Source organism: Alligator mississippiensis, chromosome 6, assembly GCF_030867095.1.
Source record: "Alligator mississippiensis isolate rAllMis1 chromosome 6, rAllMis1, whole genome shotgun sequence".
NCBI lineage: Eukaryota > Metazoa > Chordata > Crocodylia > Alligatoridae > Alligator > Alligator mississippiensis.
In genome coordinates this window covers 25754262-25767602 of record NC_081829.1, presented here as the reverse complement: position 1 = coordinate 25767602, position 13341 = coordinate 25754262, and the positions used below count along the sequence as shown (strand labels likewise).

General features: G+C 50.5%; 1 protein-coding gene across 9 annotated transcripts in view; it reads right to left on the bottom strand.

Moving 5' to 3' along the window:
• Window positions 1–3621: 3621 nt before the first annotated feature.
• Window positions 3622–13341, bottom strand: part of ZSWIM8 (zinc finger SWIM-type containing 8) — a 91533-nt gene continuing 81813 nt past the window's right edge. For 7 of the 9 annotated variants that reach the window (XM_059729726.1, XM_019497101.2, XM_059729727.1 and 4 more), the window contains 4 exons: window positions 9414–9587; window positions 6784–6903; window positions 6287–6465; window positions 3622–4625 (listed from right to left, as the gene is read on the bottom strand). In XM_059729726.1, coding sequence (XP_059585709.1) covers window positions 4422–4625; window positions 6287–6465; window positions 6784–6903; window positions 9414–9587 — 677 coding nt within the window. In that variant the 3' untranslated portion in view covers window positions 3622–4421. The remainder of the gene's footprint in view (window positions 4626–6286; window positions 6466–6783; window positions 6904–9413; window positions 9588–13341) is intronic. The other 2 variants (XM_014601457.3, XM_019497103.2) reach the window with 2 other exon arrangements.

The following is a 13341-nucleotide window of genomic DNA, read 5'->3' as shown; positions in this document are numbered from 1 at the left end:
GAACTGTTGATCTAGAGCTTAGTTTTGTAATGCACTGAAAAGAGGACTTGTAACCATGAAAATACTGTAGGGGTTTCCTCAGAAAAGAGGTTGCTGCTTCTCCATACTAGCTTAGAAAATCATGAGCTAGAAAATGGACTCATTTGATCCCATTTGCCTGAAAGGCCTCTCCAGGTTAGACTGCACTGCTGAAGAGATCACATCTTGAGCATGTGCATTTAAGGTTAGAAGACTTATGACCAAAAGGAACAACTGCCTTGGGGAGACAGCTTAGTATTGTCAGACAGTCAATGGCTGGAGTCCAAGTTCACTATATGCAGCACACTGAGCCTTATTTTCAATTTCAACTTCTTGAAACTTCCCACAGAAATGAAAGCCACAAGAAGGAAGATCCCATAGCCCACTGTCTGAAAGTACTGTTAAGCTGAGGTGGGGAATATTATCTGTGCAGGAAACCTCAGCATCAGCATCCCTTCCACATTAGTAATTGAGGCCAATACAGAGGTGTTGAAAACAGAGAAGAAACCCAGATGTAATCAGGGTTCAAGGAATGCAGTGCTGAGACTGGAACCTAATTTCCCAGCCATGGGGTAAATGCCTCTATGGGACACCAGGAAGCCTTGCATGGATAATGTAATAATGACATCCTGGCTTCAGCATTCTACCCGGGACCAGTCTCCAGGTACTCGCACTGCCCAAACACAACATTGCAGCGCTGGAGGGCAGGAAGAACCAATACACTATGATGGGTCATACCCTACACTGGCAGAGCAGAGAAACACCTCTTGTCCTAAGGCATGTAAGAAATGCCCATCTAAAATGGAGTCATGCATCAGAAGAGTGTTCAGAGCTGGCACGTTACCCTTGTGTTTGTTCCGTCTCCTTCCCAAGTACAACCTTGTGCCAAGTGAAACAGGAATGGTAGAGAACTGCCCTAGCAAGACGAGGAGAAACCCGCATGCTACAAATTATTAGCCCACGTGCTATCCAGAACCCCTTCCCCTGTCCAATTGGTTGGTCTGCTGCTTCTCACCCTGTGCTTTCTGCCTGAGCTGCTCTGCTTTCTGCCCTGTCACTATGCTGTCTGTCCCCTCCCTAGTTTGCCACAGGTTGGCCATCCCTGCCTTGGAGCCTTATGCAGGGATTTCATCCAGGAGTTTAAACCCTTCAAGAAAAGATAGTGGCTTTGTAAAGAGTTGTTTCTTTTACCAGAATAACTTCTCTGTTCCTTACCAAAAGTGCTTCCTGGTTCTGCAGCAAACTCCTCTCAGCTGGCTTTGCCACAGCTCTAAGGATTTGGCTCATCTGTTCTAACTGCCTGCTGAAGGGCAGGGTGGGGGCAAGAGCAAGGCAGGACTAGCCAATACCAAGAGGAAAAATATCACAGGAGAAGCCTGGCAAAGGAAAAAGACCCCCAGCAAAGCAGGAAAAAGAGGCACCTCCAAGAACTCTGGACGGTCCTTGTTTATACAGGGCACTTCTGGCACTGTAAATGTAAAGTACAAGCACCCCGCCTGTTACATCTGTGCATTTGCTTTTATGCAAGTGATGCACATGTCCTCCCTAGCCAAATACCAGCACAGCAAGCGACCCAGAACCTTCTGTTCATATTGAAGAGGTGACTGTCCAAACAACAGTCCAAACACATTGTGGTCCTCAGAAACCTAGGGTAGCTGCTACCCACTGCAAGCTCCAAGACCCTTTGCTCCAGTCTGAGGGATGCACATGCTCTCCTCCCTTCTTGCAGCTGCAGGAGAAACATGTAGGAACACAATGAAAGCAAGGAAATGCTGAGATGGAGTGTCTTTCACACCTACCCCAGTCTTCTCCACAGTTTCTAGCAGTAAGGAGCTCTTTGGTTACTCACATGGTCCAACTGCTGTGGTGGACAAGTCTGAAATATCCTCCCCAACAGAAATTTAATCTCCCACTCAGTAGTCTGGATTAACTAAATCTTTGTCATTCAGTTTCTCACTTCAACCTAAGCGCGCACACACACACTTACCTCAGTAACCTGTTCTGTGCCTTGTGCTCTGGCATTCAGTACATGCAGCTCCACCACTTTGCCCTCTGCTCCCCTCCCTCCACTGTATTCTCTCCCCTCCCTCATGTTTTTCATTAGACTTGTCAGATGCAGAAAGATTAGGAGACAGTTTTTCAGAAGTTTCATCTGCACAGCTTTGAACATGGGGCCTCTTGCTCTCCAAGTGGAAACCAAGCCAACCTTCTTCTCTACAGAGAATGTTCCTGGAGACCTAGACCCCAGGACTGTCTTCAGACAAGTCCTTCATTTTCAACATTAAGAAGATAACTTGAATCACAGTCTTCAGCTAGCCCAGCAACACCAAACAGTTCCTATTTACATAGTGCTGCCATTTCAGCACCCCAGACAGGCAGGCAGATGCACTGGAAACCTCCAAGATGGGATATTTTCTTCATATTTAGCTGAAGACCAGTAAAACTTTCCTGCATGTTGCACCTTAATATTTCAGCAGCTTTTTAATCTCTCATCAGCCCCCATATAGGATAGGCAGCCACTTGAAAAGCTATTTGACCACTTAACAAGACATTCAAAACAGTATTTGAGTATGTCTGAACACAATTTTTGCCCAACACTTACAAACATGTCCATGAATTTCAACAGCACAGGTAATGAGCCTTTGGAACAACCTACCAACAAATGCAGCTGAGCTTCCATCATTTGAAGGCTTTTTAGCAATCAAGGAGGATGCTATACTGTAAGTCAATCCCAAGTTGTGCTTGATGCAGGAACCACTAGACAAAATTCTCGGCTGAGGCTTAGAAGGGGTGATAGTGATGGTGATGGTCCATTCTGGCTTTAATTTGTTAATTCTTTTGAAGGGTTACTGAAAACAGTTTGAACTGCAACATTTTCCCTTCCCAGCACCAAAAGCCCAACATGGCTGGATTGTCTTAATACACAGGAACCAGAGTGAAGCTCATTGTTACTGGCCAAGTTGAGTGAAAAGCAAAATGCACAGCTGGGAAATAAACAGGTTGGATTCTTACCATCTTTTTAGCATCCTTGTTGCTATTAGTAATAAATGAAGTGCACCATACCTCCTTTCACAGATATATTTAACATGGCAGCAATCCTTTAGGTGTCCCACACAAAGGAAATGCTTTCTTGTTCAGATGTCTTCCCCACAACAGCATCTCTGCTGAACTTCTTTCCAAACTTACATGAGCAAATGGCTGGTGTTCCTCTCTTCAGAGCATGTAGATGGTTCCAGGAGAGCAGTTACTGTTAGTTCACACCTCTACGTGACAATTAAGCTTCTGAATAGTATCACTGATGTTCAAGCCCAAACCTGGTGAATGTTCAAATAAAGGACACATGGGAGGCTTCACTCCACTTCTACCTCTTAAACTTAGCATTCTCACAGATCCCCCAGGTGATCTCATCAGCCAGCACCAATGTGGGCTGCATGAGGGAAAAACCTCCTCAGTGCTATGTCAGGCAAGAGATTTTTCAGACCTGTTAAGGCTCAGCCCAAAGCAACAACACCTAGCTCCCCTTTGTGCTGTCCAACTACTCGCCGGCAATACAGAAACATGCCCTCACATCAATACCACAGCAGAGAAAGAGGAGGGAATCTGTCTAAGAAAACGAGTGTTTAATCAGGAAACGAGAAGAGACAAGGGATAAGAAATCGATTACAGGAGAGCAGTACCCCAGCCAAAAGGAACACGATTGTACAACTCGGAACGACCAGGATCAGAACATCCTACGGACCCAGCAGTGCCCCATGCGGGAACACTCCTGGGAAGGAGCCCAAGCACTTCAACAAATCCTCCAGGCAGCTGAACACAGTCCTGGAGCAAGCCTGTCCAAGCCCCTGCTTCTTCCAACAGCAGCTGCTGTGGAGACTTGTGAAGACAGCTCTAGCAGCAAGGAGCTCCCTGCCACTCCAACCTCAGCCTCTCTCAGCAGGAGATGCTGAAGAGAATAGCAAGGGAGTACTAGCTGTGCAGAGAGCAGTCCCAGCCTCTCCTGACAGGAGGCAGCCTATGAAGGAAGAGAAGCCCATAAAAAAAGTTTACATATTTATAAATGCCAAAATAAATATTTGAAGACAGACTCCCCCCACCCCTCACACGCAAACACTGCGCGCCGCTCGTGGGGCAGCCTCTGAGGCACAGGGCAGCCAGCTTCACTTCCTTACTCCCTCGTGCTTTCAAGGCCCATGGCCCACTGGGGAGGAGGAAGAGTGAGCGAGCGAAGCAGAGCGCTGATGTGCCGCGGTGCCAGAGGAATGTCATGGTATAAATATACTAGATCAGTGGTTGCCAACAATTTAAAACTAAAATAAAAAAAACACCATAAGGAAGGATGGTGTGAATGGAACTAAAGCTAAACCAGGGCTGAGAGCTGCAGGTCCATAGGGCTCTGCTGGCCATCATGGCGAGAAGGTCGTCATTTCCAGAGAGACCCTTTGCCACAGCTCCTTGGTCTGCTTGCTCCGCTTTAGATTCTGGAGGATGTCATTGAACTGCATCATGCCCATGGGCGTCAGGCAGAAGGCGCTTCTGGCGCTGCGGATGGCATTCACAAAGTCATCATAGTCAGCTGGAGTGAGGTGGATCAACCGGTGGTGAATGTACTGCAAGGGGAAAGGGAAAGAGCATGACAGCATCCACTTGCTTGCCTACTGCTGGCAGTGAAGAGCTCAGGGCAGGGCTCAAGAGCTTGCATATGAAGTGTCAAAGGTTCCCATCACCCAACAGCAAGCCCAAGACTCATGGCCATGCCACGTCACACCCAGGATGAGTTAACTGCATTTAAGACGGCTAGGAAAACGTGCCAAATGCTAGTTAGGACTTTTCATGCGATGAGTACCTCCAGATTGCAGTAAGTACCCACACATTCAACTACCAGACTGCTCCACAGAAACTACCAGTTCAAGATACATGCGATGCAGGGGCTGAGACTGACAGTCAGCTGGTCAGCTGATCCCAGCCCTAGCACCACACTGGGGCCAGTTCAGGACCGTCAGCAAGAGACCTGGCTTAACCCACAGATTCAGCAGCAGGAGCTGCACCTTCTCAGGCTCGGCTCTCTATGCCTCCCCTCCACCAGCTGAGATCTGGCTTGCCCTGGCATGCTGACAGAAGGTGCCCTAGTGCTGAACACATAGGCACACAGTGGCAGGGGGAGGGGGGCTCCAGGCATGGGGGTTGCACATCCATACTGGCAGATGGGCAAGCTGCAACACCCAGTATTGGGTGGGGGCACAGCCAACTCCAGCCCTGTCAAAGCAAGCTATACTGTACAACTGCTCAGAACATGTTTTAAACAGCTTGTAATACAGCACGGGGGTGCTCACTATTCACACATCATCCTTCCTGCTGCCACAGGTACAGGGAAACTGGTGCCGAGTCACTACAGGGCACCTCCAGGTACCTGAATCTGTCACACTTTCCCATCCGTTTCTTGGCTGAGGTTCTAAAGCAGTGGCCCAGCCCATGCAAGGACATTTCTGAAATGCACTTCAAACAAGGCTGCAGTGCCCTCGTGCAAGGGCTCCAGTACCACAGACTGCCACTAGGTGACAGAACAGTGTATTCTATGTAGACCCGTCTAGTCTAATCCCTTTCTCCAATTTAGTCAGAACTGCATCTGCAGAGGCCCCACACCCCTCTCTGCCCTGACTGCTCTGGCCTAGCACAGCCTTTCTGCCCCAGCTGGATCAGAATGGGAGCTCTCACCTTCCAACAAAACCCAGAGGTATCTACTCGGTGGGAGAGCCACCAAATGGCCAGCCTACCACTGGGCACTCCACATATCCACCTATGGAGTGTGAGAGGGAGAGGGAGACAAGCCCAGCCTACAGACTGGAAGAGAAGAGACAGCCAGACAGGGAGGGGAGACCTAGACTGGGAGAGAAAAGAATGCCAGAGAGCAGGAAAAAAGTACCTGGTGCTGGAGCCCAATGGGGAAGGAAGAGAATAATAAATTGGTGCAGAAAAGTTCCTTCAGACAAGTGGACACAGAAGCAGGCACCCTGAGGCAACACTTCCAATGGTGGGTGTGGATGGAACCAGCATGGGAAGACAGTACTAGGTCTGGTTTGGACCATCTCTCCCCAGGTCAGCCCAATCTGCTCTGCCCTCTAGTGCCAAAAGAGATTGCCCATATGGATGCACTAATTCAGTCAGACAATCCCAGTGAATCTGGGACCCCAGGTGCTCCTCCTATCCTGTGCGCCAGGGCACTACCAGAGTGAGCAGACAAACAGGTCCAGCAGCTGGTTTGGCACATTACCTGCATGTATGCTTGCTGGCACCTTTGTACCAGCTGGTGGAAGGCTGGAGTGCGCAGATGATTGTGGACATGGGCAGGGTTGAGCCTCTGCAGAGCTTCCATGATGATCTCCTGCAGCACAAAAGGGCTCAGCACACCCTTGGCTGCACCAACACAGAACTGATGCACATAGTTGACACCTGCACAGAAAGGAAAGATCATCATGGAAGGTGAGAAGAATGGGGAATACAGCTATGCCAGGCAAGCACTGGGGCCTGGCCAGCACCACACACTTATGCAGCACCTTGGAATTGCATCTCTAGAGATCTCAGGGAAGCCACCACTGCCTGGACTAAGGGGCTGCTGCCATTCTCCAGAACACTCCAGGAGGAGGGCACTAATGCTCTTTCCTGGTACACCTATTCAGTTCTGTGGCCCATGGACTTGGCCTTTCCACCAGGACAGACCCTTCAGTGCACACCTGCCAAGAAGTGCCAGAGAACTGCCCTATTCCTTACCTAGCTTGGCAGCTAATCCCAGGAGCCATTTCACATCCTCTGTGTACGGCGGACTGCGGGAAAAGTTGTTGGGATGATCGTTGTGAGCTCTACGACCAAGCATCTCCAGTGCCAGCATTCCTGCATGCAGGAACAAAGAGCAGCTCAGCCAAGCAGGAAGACGCAGCCTGCCCCAGGGAGACACTGCCCTCACACCCATTCACCACCAGCTGCTCCAGCTCTATTACAGTGCCCCAGTCTGACAGGTCACGCCCTTGGGGGCAAACAGTCCACAAGAGAGAAATGAAGCAGCCTGCAGGCAAAGAGGTCTGATGGAGGGGAATCAGCCACCCCATACTAGTCCCAAGCCAAGGGCTGGGGTGCCCTATATAGCGGTCTGTTCAGCAGTGCTGTGAAGGAAGCTCCACTGGCAGGCCAGCTGCTCACAGCACTGAGCTATCAGTTTCGGGTCCTAGCAGCAAGTTTTAAGAGTTCTGCTAGTGCAAGGGTAGGCGATGATTTGGCCACGTGGGCCACACAGGCAGTTCTGGGGAGCTGCCACAAGCTAGTTAGCAACTCCCCCCCACCACACACTGCATGCCTTGCAGCTCCTCCCCACCACTGGCAGACCTGGCCTGCCACACCCACTCAAGACTCACCCTGGCCAGAGCAGACCAACTAGAATCTGCACGCACAGGCACCAACCTCCGGCCTGGCCCTATGCCTGCCAGCCCACACTGAGCAGCATCAGCAGCCAGGCGAAAGCTGCTGCTTGGTGTGGGTAAAACGTAGTTCCTCCCCCACACCGCCTCTGGGCCCTTTTTGCTGCAGCCACCCGGAGCCCATGCCCGAGCTACCCTGCAGCTCCTCTCCACCACTGTCACAGCTGCCTCTGGACTGCCCAGCAGGGCAGGCCAGGCACAGGCTCCAAGTGACTGTAGCAAGAAGAGTCTAACAGCAGCGAAGGGGAGGGGCTGCTTTTCCTTCACACCAAGCAGAAGATTCTGCCCAGCCACCACCGCTGCTGCTGCCCCTCAGTATGAGCAAGTAAGTCTGGAGCAGGCATGTGGTAGGCTGAGGTTAGGGCTGCGCATGTCGGATCTGGCTGATCTGGAGTTGGTCCGCTCTGTTGGGCTGAGTCCGGAGTAGGTGTGGGGTGGGCTGGGATCAGGGCTGTGTGCGCAGGTCCCTGACAGTACCATAGGGCTGAGGTCAGCAGCGGCAGCAGCCAGAAGGAGCCGCCACTTCCTGGGCTGCCTAGAAAGGCAGTCCCGCTGTGGAGCCACCCCAGCCCTGCTGCGTGCCCATGGGGCAGTGGGATGCGCCACAGGCAGGACGATACCTGGGCCAGGTGGGACTGAGGGACCTGCCACAGGTTGGAGAAAGTCCCTCCATGGGCCAGATCCAGCCCAGGGGCTGTATTTTATCCACCCCTGCGCTAGTGGTCCACCTGCAGCACAAAGCAATCCAAAGAAACAAGCTCAACTGCAAGAGGAAGGTCTGGGTGCTCTGTTTATGGTTCCAATCCTTAAGCCTAGCATATGATGGACCTTGTCCCTAATCTTCCCTTGATATCCCTGGTGCTCAGCTCTGTGACAAGATATAGCCTCCATGCCACCCTGCTCCCTTACCTTATACCTCAGTGCAATGCTAGCTTCTTCTGCCCCTGCAAGTGGGTGCCTGTCCTCATGCTGCCTCCACATCTAACCACCCTCTGTTCCTGGCTGATGAGTACTTTCTCCCCCACAGCGCCCTCCTTAAGTCACTGCTTCCAGACACCATTCCTTCCACTCCTTGTCCCACATCTACCCTCACTCTCCCTGCCCCAGTCAGCTGTCCCATTTGCCCTGCCTATCACTGAGGATACAGCCTGGAGGGCAGGGAATTGATGCAGTGATGAAAGGTTGGAGTAACTTATGATCACGCACAAATCCTGGGGCACTGACACTATGGCCAGTGCAGACCAGGCAGAGACTGCTTACTTAGTTATTTTTGTCTTTTCACAGCCTTTGATGAAGCCAGCCACTGCTTTGGAAAGCTTATGCTATCGCTGATTTCGTCTACAAGGTGCAAACCTACCTGCCTTCTGCCTGCTGTTGTAACCAGTTAGACTGGGAATGCATATGGCCATTACCTACCCACAGCACAAAAGAAATTCCCCTCCTGGTTGGGCTGGCACCAGCATTCTCCTCCTCCAAAGACCCCAGTGGTATTACTGTGGCACCCCTGCCAGCTCAGGGGGAGGACTGCACATGCCATGTGACCCCTCCAGGAGTAGGAATGGAATTCTCCTCCCTCTCGTGACTGACCGCTCAGGAGGTTCCACACACCTCTCTACATGATCCACCCAACTCCTTGCCCCAGACTTGCTACGAAATTATAAGGCTGCTCCTAAGCTGCTTGCTTCAGACTCTTCTCCCTCTAGCTAGCTAGTTCGCTGCCAGTCTGGGGTAACAATAGAAATGTCGCCCCAGCCTGAAACTGCCTTTCCTCCATCAGCATGCGACAGTGACCCAGCCTTGTCCACAGCACCATGCTGCCATCGCCACCAGATAGGTGCAGAAAGGAACGACCATACAGCGGTGGGAGTCTCCTGCAGCTCTGGCCCAAATCCGTCAAGGGCCAGGGGAGCCCCAACTGGTTGTCCTTACCAACTCGGTAGGCAGAATGGAGGTAGTGCAGGCCCTGAGGGCTCACAGGTTGGCTGTGTTGTTCATCCTCGGCAGGAAAGCCCCCTGTAACAAGGGAGTTGGGCTGGGAGGACAGTGTCGTCAAGGAAGCCCCTTGAATTGCTGGGAAGGTTGACCCCGCATGGACGCTTCCTACTGGAGAGGAAAAAACACAGCAGCATTAGGGCACAAGCCCAGCTCCACACATCCCCACTGCTGCCTCCACACTGTTCTGATAACCCAGCTGCAGCAACACACTGACTCCTTTAACTGAAGCCGGCTGACAGATGAGAAGACGTCAGGAAGTAAACAGAAGACTGCAGTGCTGGTGCCATCATGAAGGCTTCGGCTTCTATGACCACAGCCCACACTTCAGAGAGCCAGAGAGTTTTTGGGAAAGGATGGCCTTCACCTCACTCGCACAGGGAAGAAGCTCTTCTCAGCCAGAATGGCTGACCTGCTTGATCAGGCTTTAAACTAAGTTCACCGGGGGAAGGGCGGATAATCTCTGGTGTAAGCCCACCAGCCACCAAACCATCAGGTCAGGCTGTACAAGGAAACTCCTACCCCACCCCAGAGATGGGGCTCTTCCAGGAGTGCAGAGAAACCTGGGCCGCTGATGGCAAGCTCACTTGCCTTTACACAAATGCCAGGAACCTGGGCAACAAACAGAAGGAGCTGCCCCTACTCCTAAACAGTAATGATTATGATCTCATAGGGATAACAGAGACCTGGTGGGACACCACCTATAACTGGCCCACAGGTATAGATGGCTATACCTTGTACAGGAGAAACGGTGTTGCAAAAAAGTGGGGGTGTAGCTCTCTATGTGAAGAGGCAATACATTTCCCTACATGCAGAGATTAGCAACCAAGGAGGGTGACTTGAGACCCTCTGAGTAAGGATCAGGGGGGGAATGTGGTGAAGGGGATATAATGGTGGGAGTCTACTACAGACCTTCTAATCAAGAGCAAGAACTTGACCACGAGTTCACCAGGGAACTGGCTGAGGCTTCACGCTCTTGGCGCATGGTTGTCATGGGCGATTTTAACTACCTGGACATCTCATGGGAAAGGCACTCAGTCAAATCTGATTGGTCGCAATGCTTCTTCACAAGCACTGACAAGCTTTATTTGTCTCAAGAAGTCTACAGACCAACAAGGGGCAAGGTGCTGCTGGAGCTGGTACTGGCCAAAGGGGATGACCTAGCCAGCAAGCTGGGAATTGAAGGGAAGCTGGGAGATAGTGATCGTGAGTTGATCACTTTCTCTATTCACCACAAAGTTGGCAAGTCAGTCAGCAATACCAAAGTCCTCGACTTTAGAAAGGCCAACTTCCACAAGCTTAGGAAGCCAGTTGTTCAGGCCCTAAGAAATTGCAATCTGGCAGGGAGAATTGTCCATGATGAATGGCTGCTCCTCAAGGATGCAAGCCTTGAAGCACAAAGGAAGTCCATTCCAAGCCACAGAAAAATTAGTAAAAGGACTGGACAACCCCCTTGACTCAATACCAAGGACATCTTGCACCTAAAAAAGAAGCTTATAAAGGATGGATGATTGGAAACATCACTAAGGAGGAGTACTCAGCACTAGCCCGCACCTGTAGGGAGTAAGCTAGGAAAGCCAAGGCTGGAAGTGAGCTCAAACTGGCCACTCAAATTAAGGACAACAAGAAGTCATTCTTCAAATATGTGGGAATTCAGAAAAAGCACAAGGGTAACACTGGACCCTTACTAAACTAAGTGGGGCAACCGATAACCAACACTTGGGAAAAAGCCAATCTCTTTAATGACTACTTCATGTTGGTCTTCCATCAGTCCAGTGGGACCACCCTGCCTGACAAGAGGCAGGATCACCAGGGGAAGCGTGAACCTGCGCCCAACATTACCATTGATCTTGTGAAGGAACATCTTAAGAGACTGGACACACAAAATCAGCCGGCCTGGATGAAATGCACCCAGGATTGCTAAAGGAACTAGCTGACATCATAGCACAGCCTATGGTGAGGATATTCAAGAACTGGTGATGCTCAGGCAAGATGCCTGATTATTGGAAAACGGCCGACGTGGTGCCTATCTTCAAGGAAGAGAGAAGGGAAGATCCAGAGAACTACAGGCCAATTAGCTTGACCTCAATCCTTGGAAAGATCCTGGAAAAAATCATCAAGGAAACTATTACTAACATCCTAAAAGAAGGTAATGTTCTGAGAGATAGCCAACACGGCTTCGTAGCAGGTAGATCTCGTCTGACCAGCGTGATTTCCTTCTATGACCAGGTGACACATCACCTGGACAAAGGAGAAGAAATGGATATCATATTCTTGGACTTCAAGAATGCCTTTGACCTGGTGTACTCATGGAAAATTTGGGGAATTGTGGCCTAAATAATTTCATGGTCTGATGGCTGGGGAACTGGCTCCGTGGACAAACCCAGAGTGATAGCTGACGGAACCAAGTCAACTTGGCACGCTGTACCCAGTGGTGTCCCCCAGGGCTCTGTTCTCAGACCTGTACTCTTCTATGTGTTTATAAATGATCTGGACACAGGTGTTAAGCGGACTGGCTAAGTTTGCAAATGACACCAAACTATGGGGAAGTGCAGCCACCCCAAAGGATAGACCGGTAATCCAGGCTGACTTCAACAGGCTTACAAGGTGGGCAGATCAAAACCTGATGGCATTCAACACCAATAAATGCAAGGTGCTCCACCTTGGGAGAAAGGACTCACATCACACTCATAGGCTTGGCAGTGCTACGCTAGCTAGCACCACATCTGAAAGAGACTTGGGAGGGGTCATGGTTGACCACAAGATGAACATTAATCATCAATGCGATGCCACAGCTGACAAAGCAAACAAAACCCGGGCTTGCATCTTCTGATGCATCTCAAACAAGACTTGGGAAGTCATCCTCCCACTTTACTTGGCCTTGGTGAGACCACAGCTGGAATACAGCCACACGAATGATTAGAGGACAAGAGAGCAGGCCTTATGAGGAGAGGCTGAGAGCCATGGGACTCTTCAGTTTGGAAAATCATAGGTTGAGGGGTGACTTGATGGCAGCCTATAAAGTACATAAGGGGTGTGCACTGGGAACTTGGAGAACACCTGTTCACCAGAGCACCCCAAGGGAAGACTAGGTCCAACTGTCACAAACTCCTGGAAGGCCGTTTTAGGCTGGACATAAGGAAAAACTTCTTTACTGTCTGAGTCCCCAGGGCCTGGAATAGACTCCCCCCCTCAGAGGTGGTGCAGGCACCTACTCTGGATTCCTTTAAGAATCATTAGGATGCCTATCTTGCTGGGATCATTTGACCCCTGCTGACTGCCTACCCTGTGGGCAGGGGGCGGTCCCTTCCAGTCCTAGTGTCTATGAAATTTATGACAGGAGGTAGGAACTCCATATTTTGCATAAAACCAAACAGTCTCCTAAAGGACTGTTTACATACAGACCTACCCTGTTCTAGATACTGCCCCACAGACATAGTATGTAAAACTCCAACCACCATCTTTACATTTTTGTTTGTTAACGTTCTTGAAGAAAGTGACATTTGGGGGCACTGAGAGTGGTGGGAAGCTCAGGAGGGTAGTGGGGTTTATGGGAGCTGCTGACTCAAATGTCTTTGCCAGGCTTCAGTAAGCTCAAAGTGTGACCTGCCCAGGTTTCACCCACTGAGAACTGGCTGAGAAGGTCATTAAGACAATCATTGTTAAGTAGCCTAGAAAGGTGGAACCCTGGGCAAGGGACCAGTCCTACCTGCAGCCATACCTCTACTGAGCCTTCTGAAATCCTCTCACTGAGAAGCAGCTGCGACTCCATCAGTGCACACTATAGTGAGCACTATCCTAAGGCAACCATGGACTTTTTTTTCCTACCATGGAGATGACAGCAGGGTTCCCAGCAGTGCTGGCA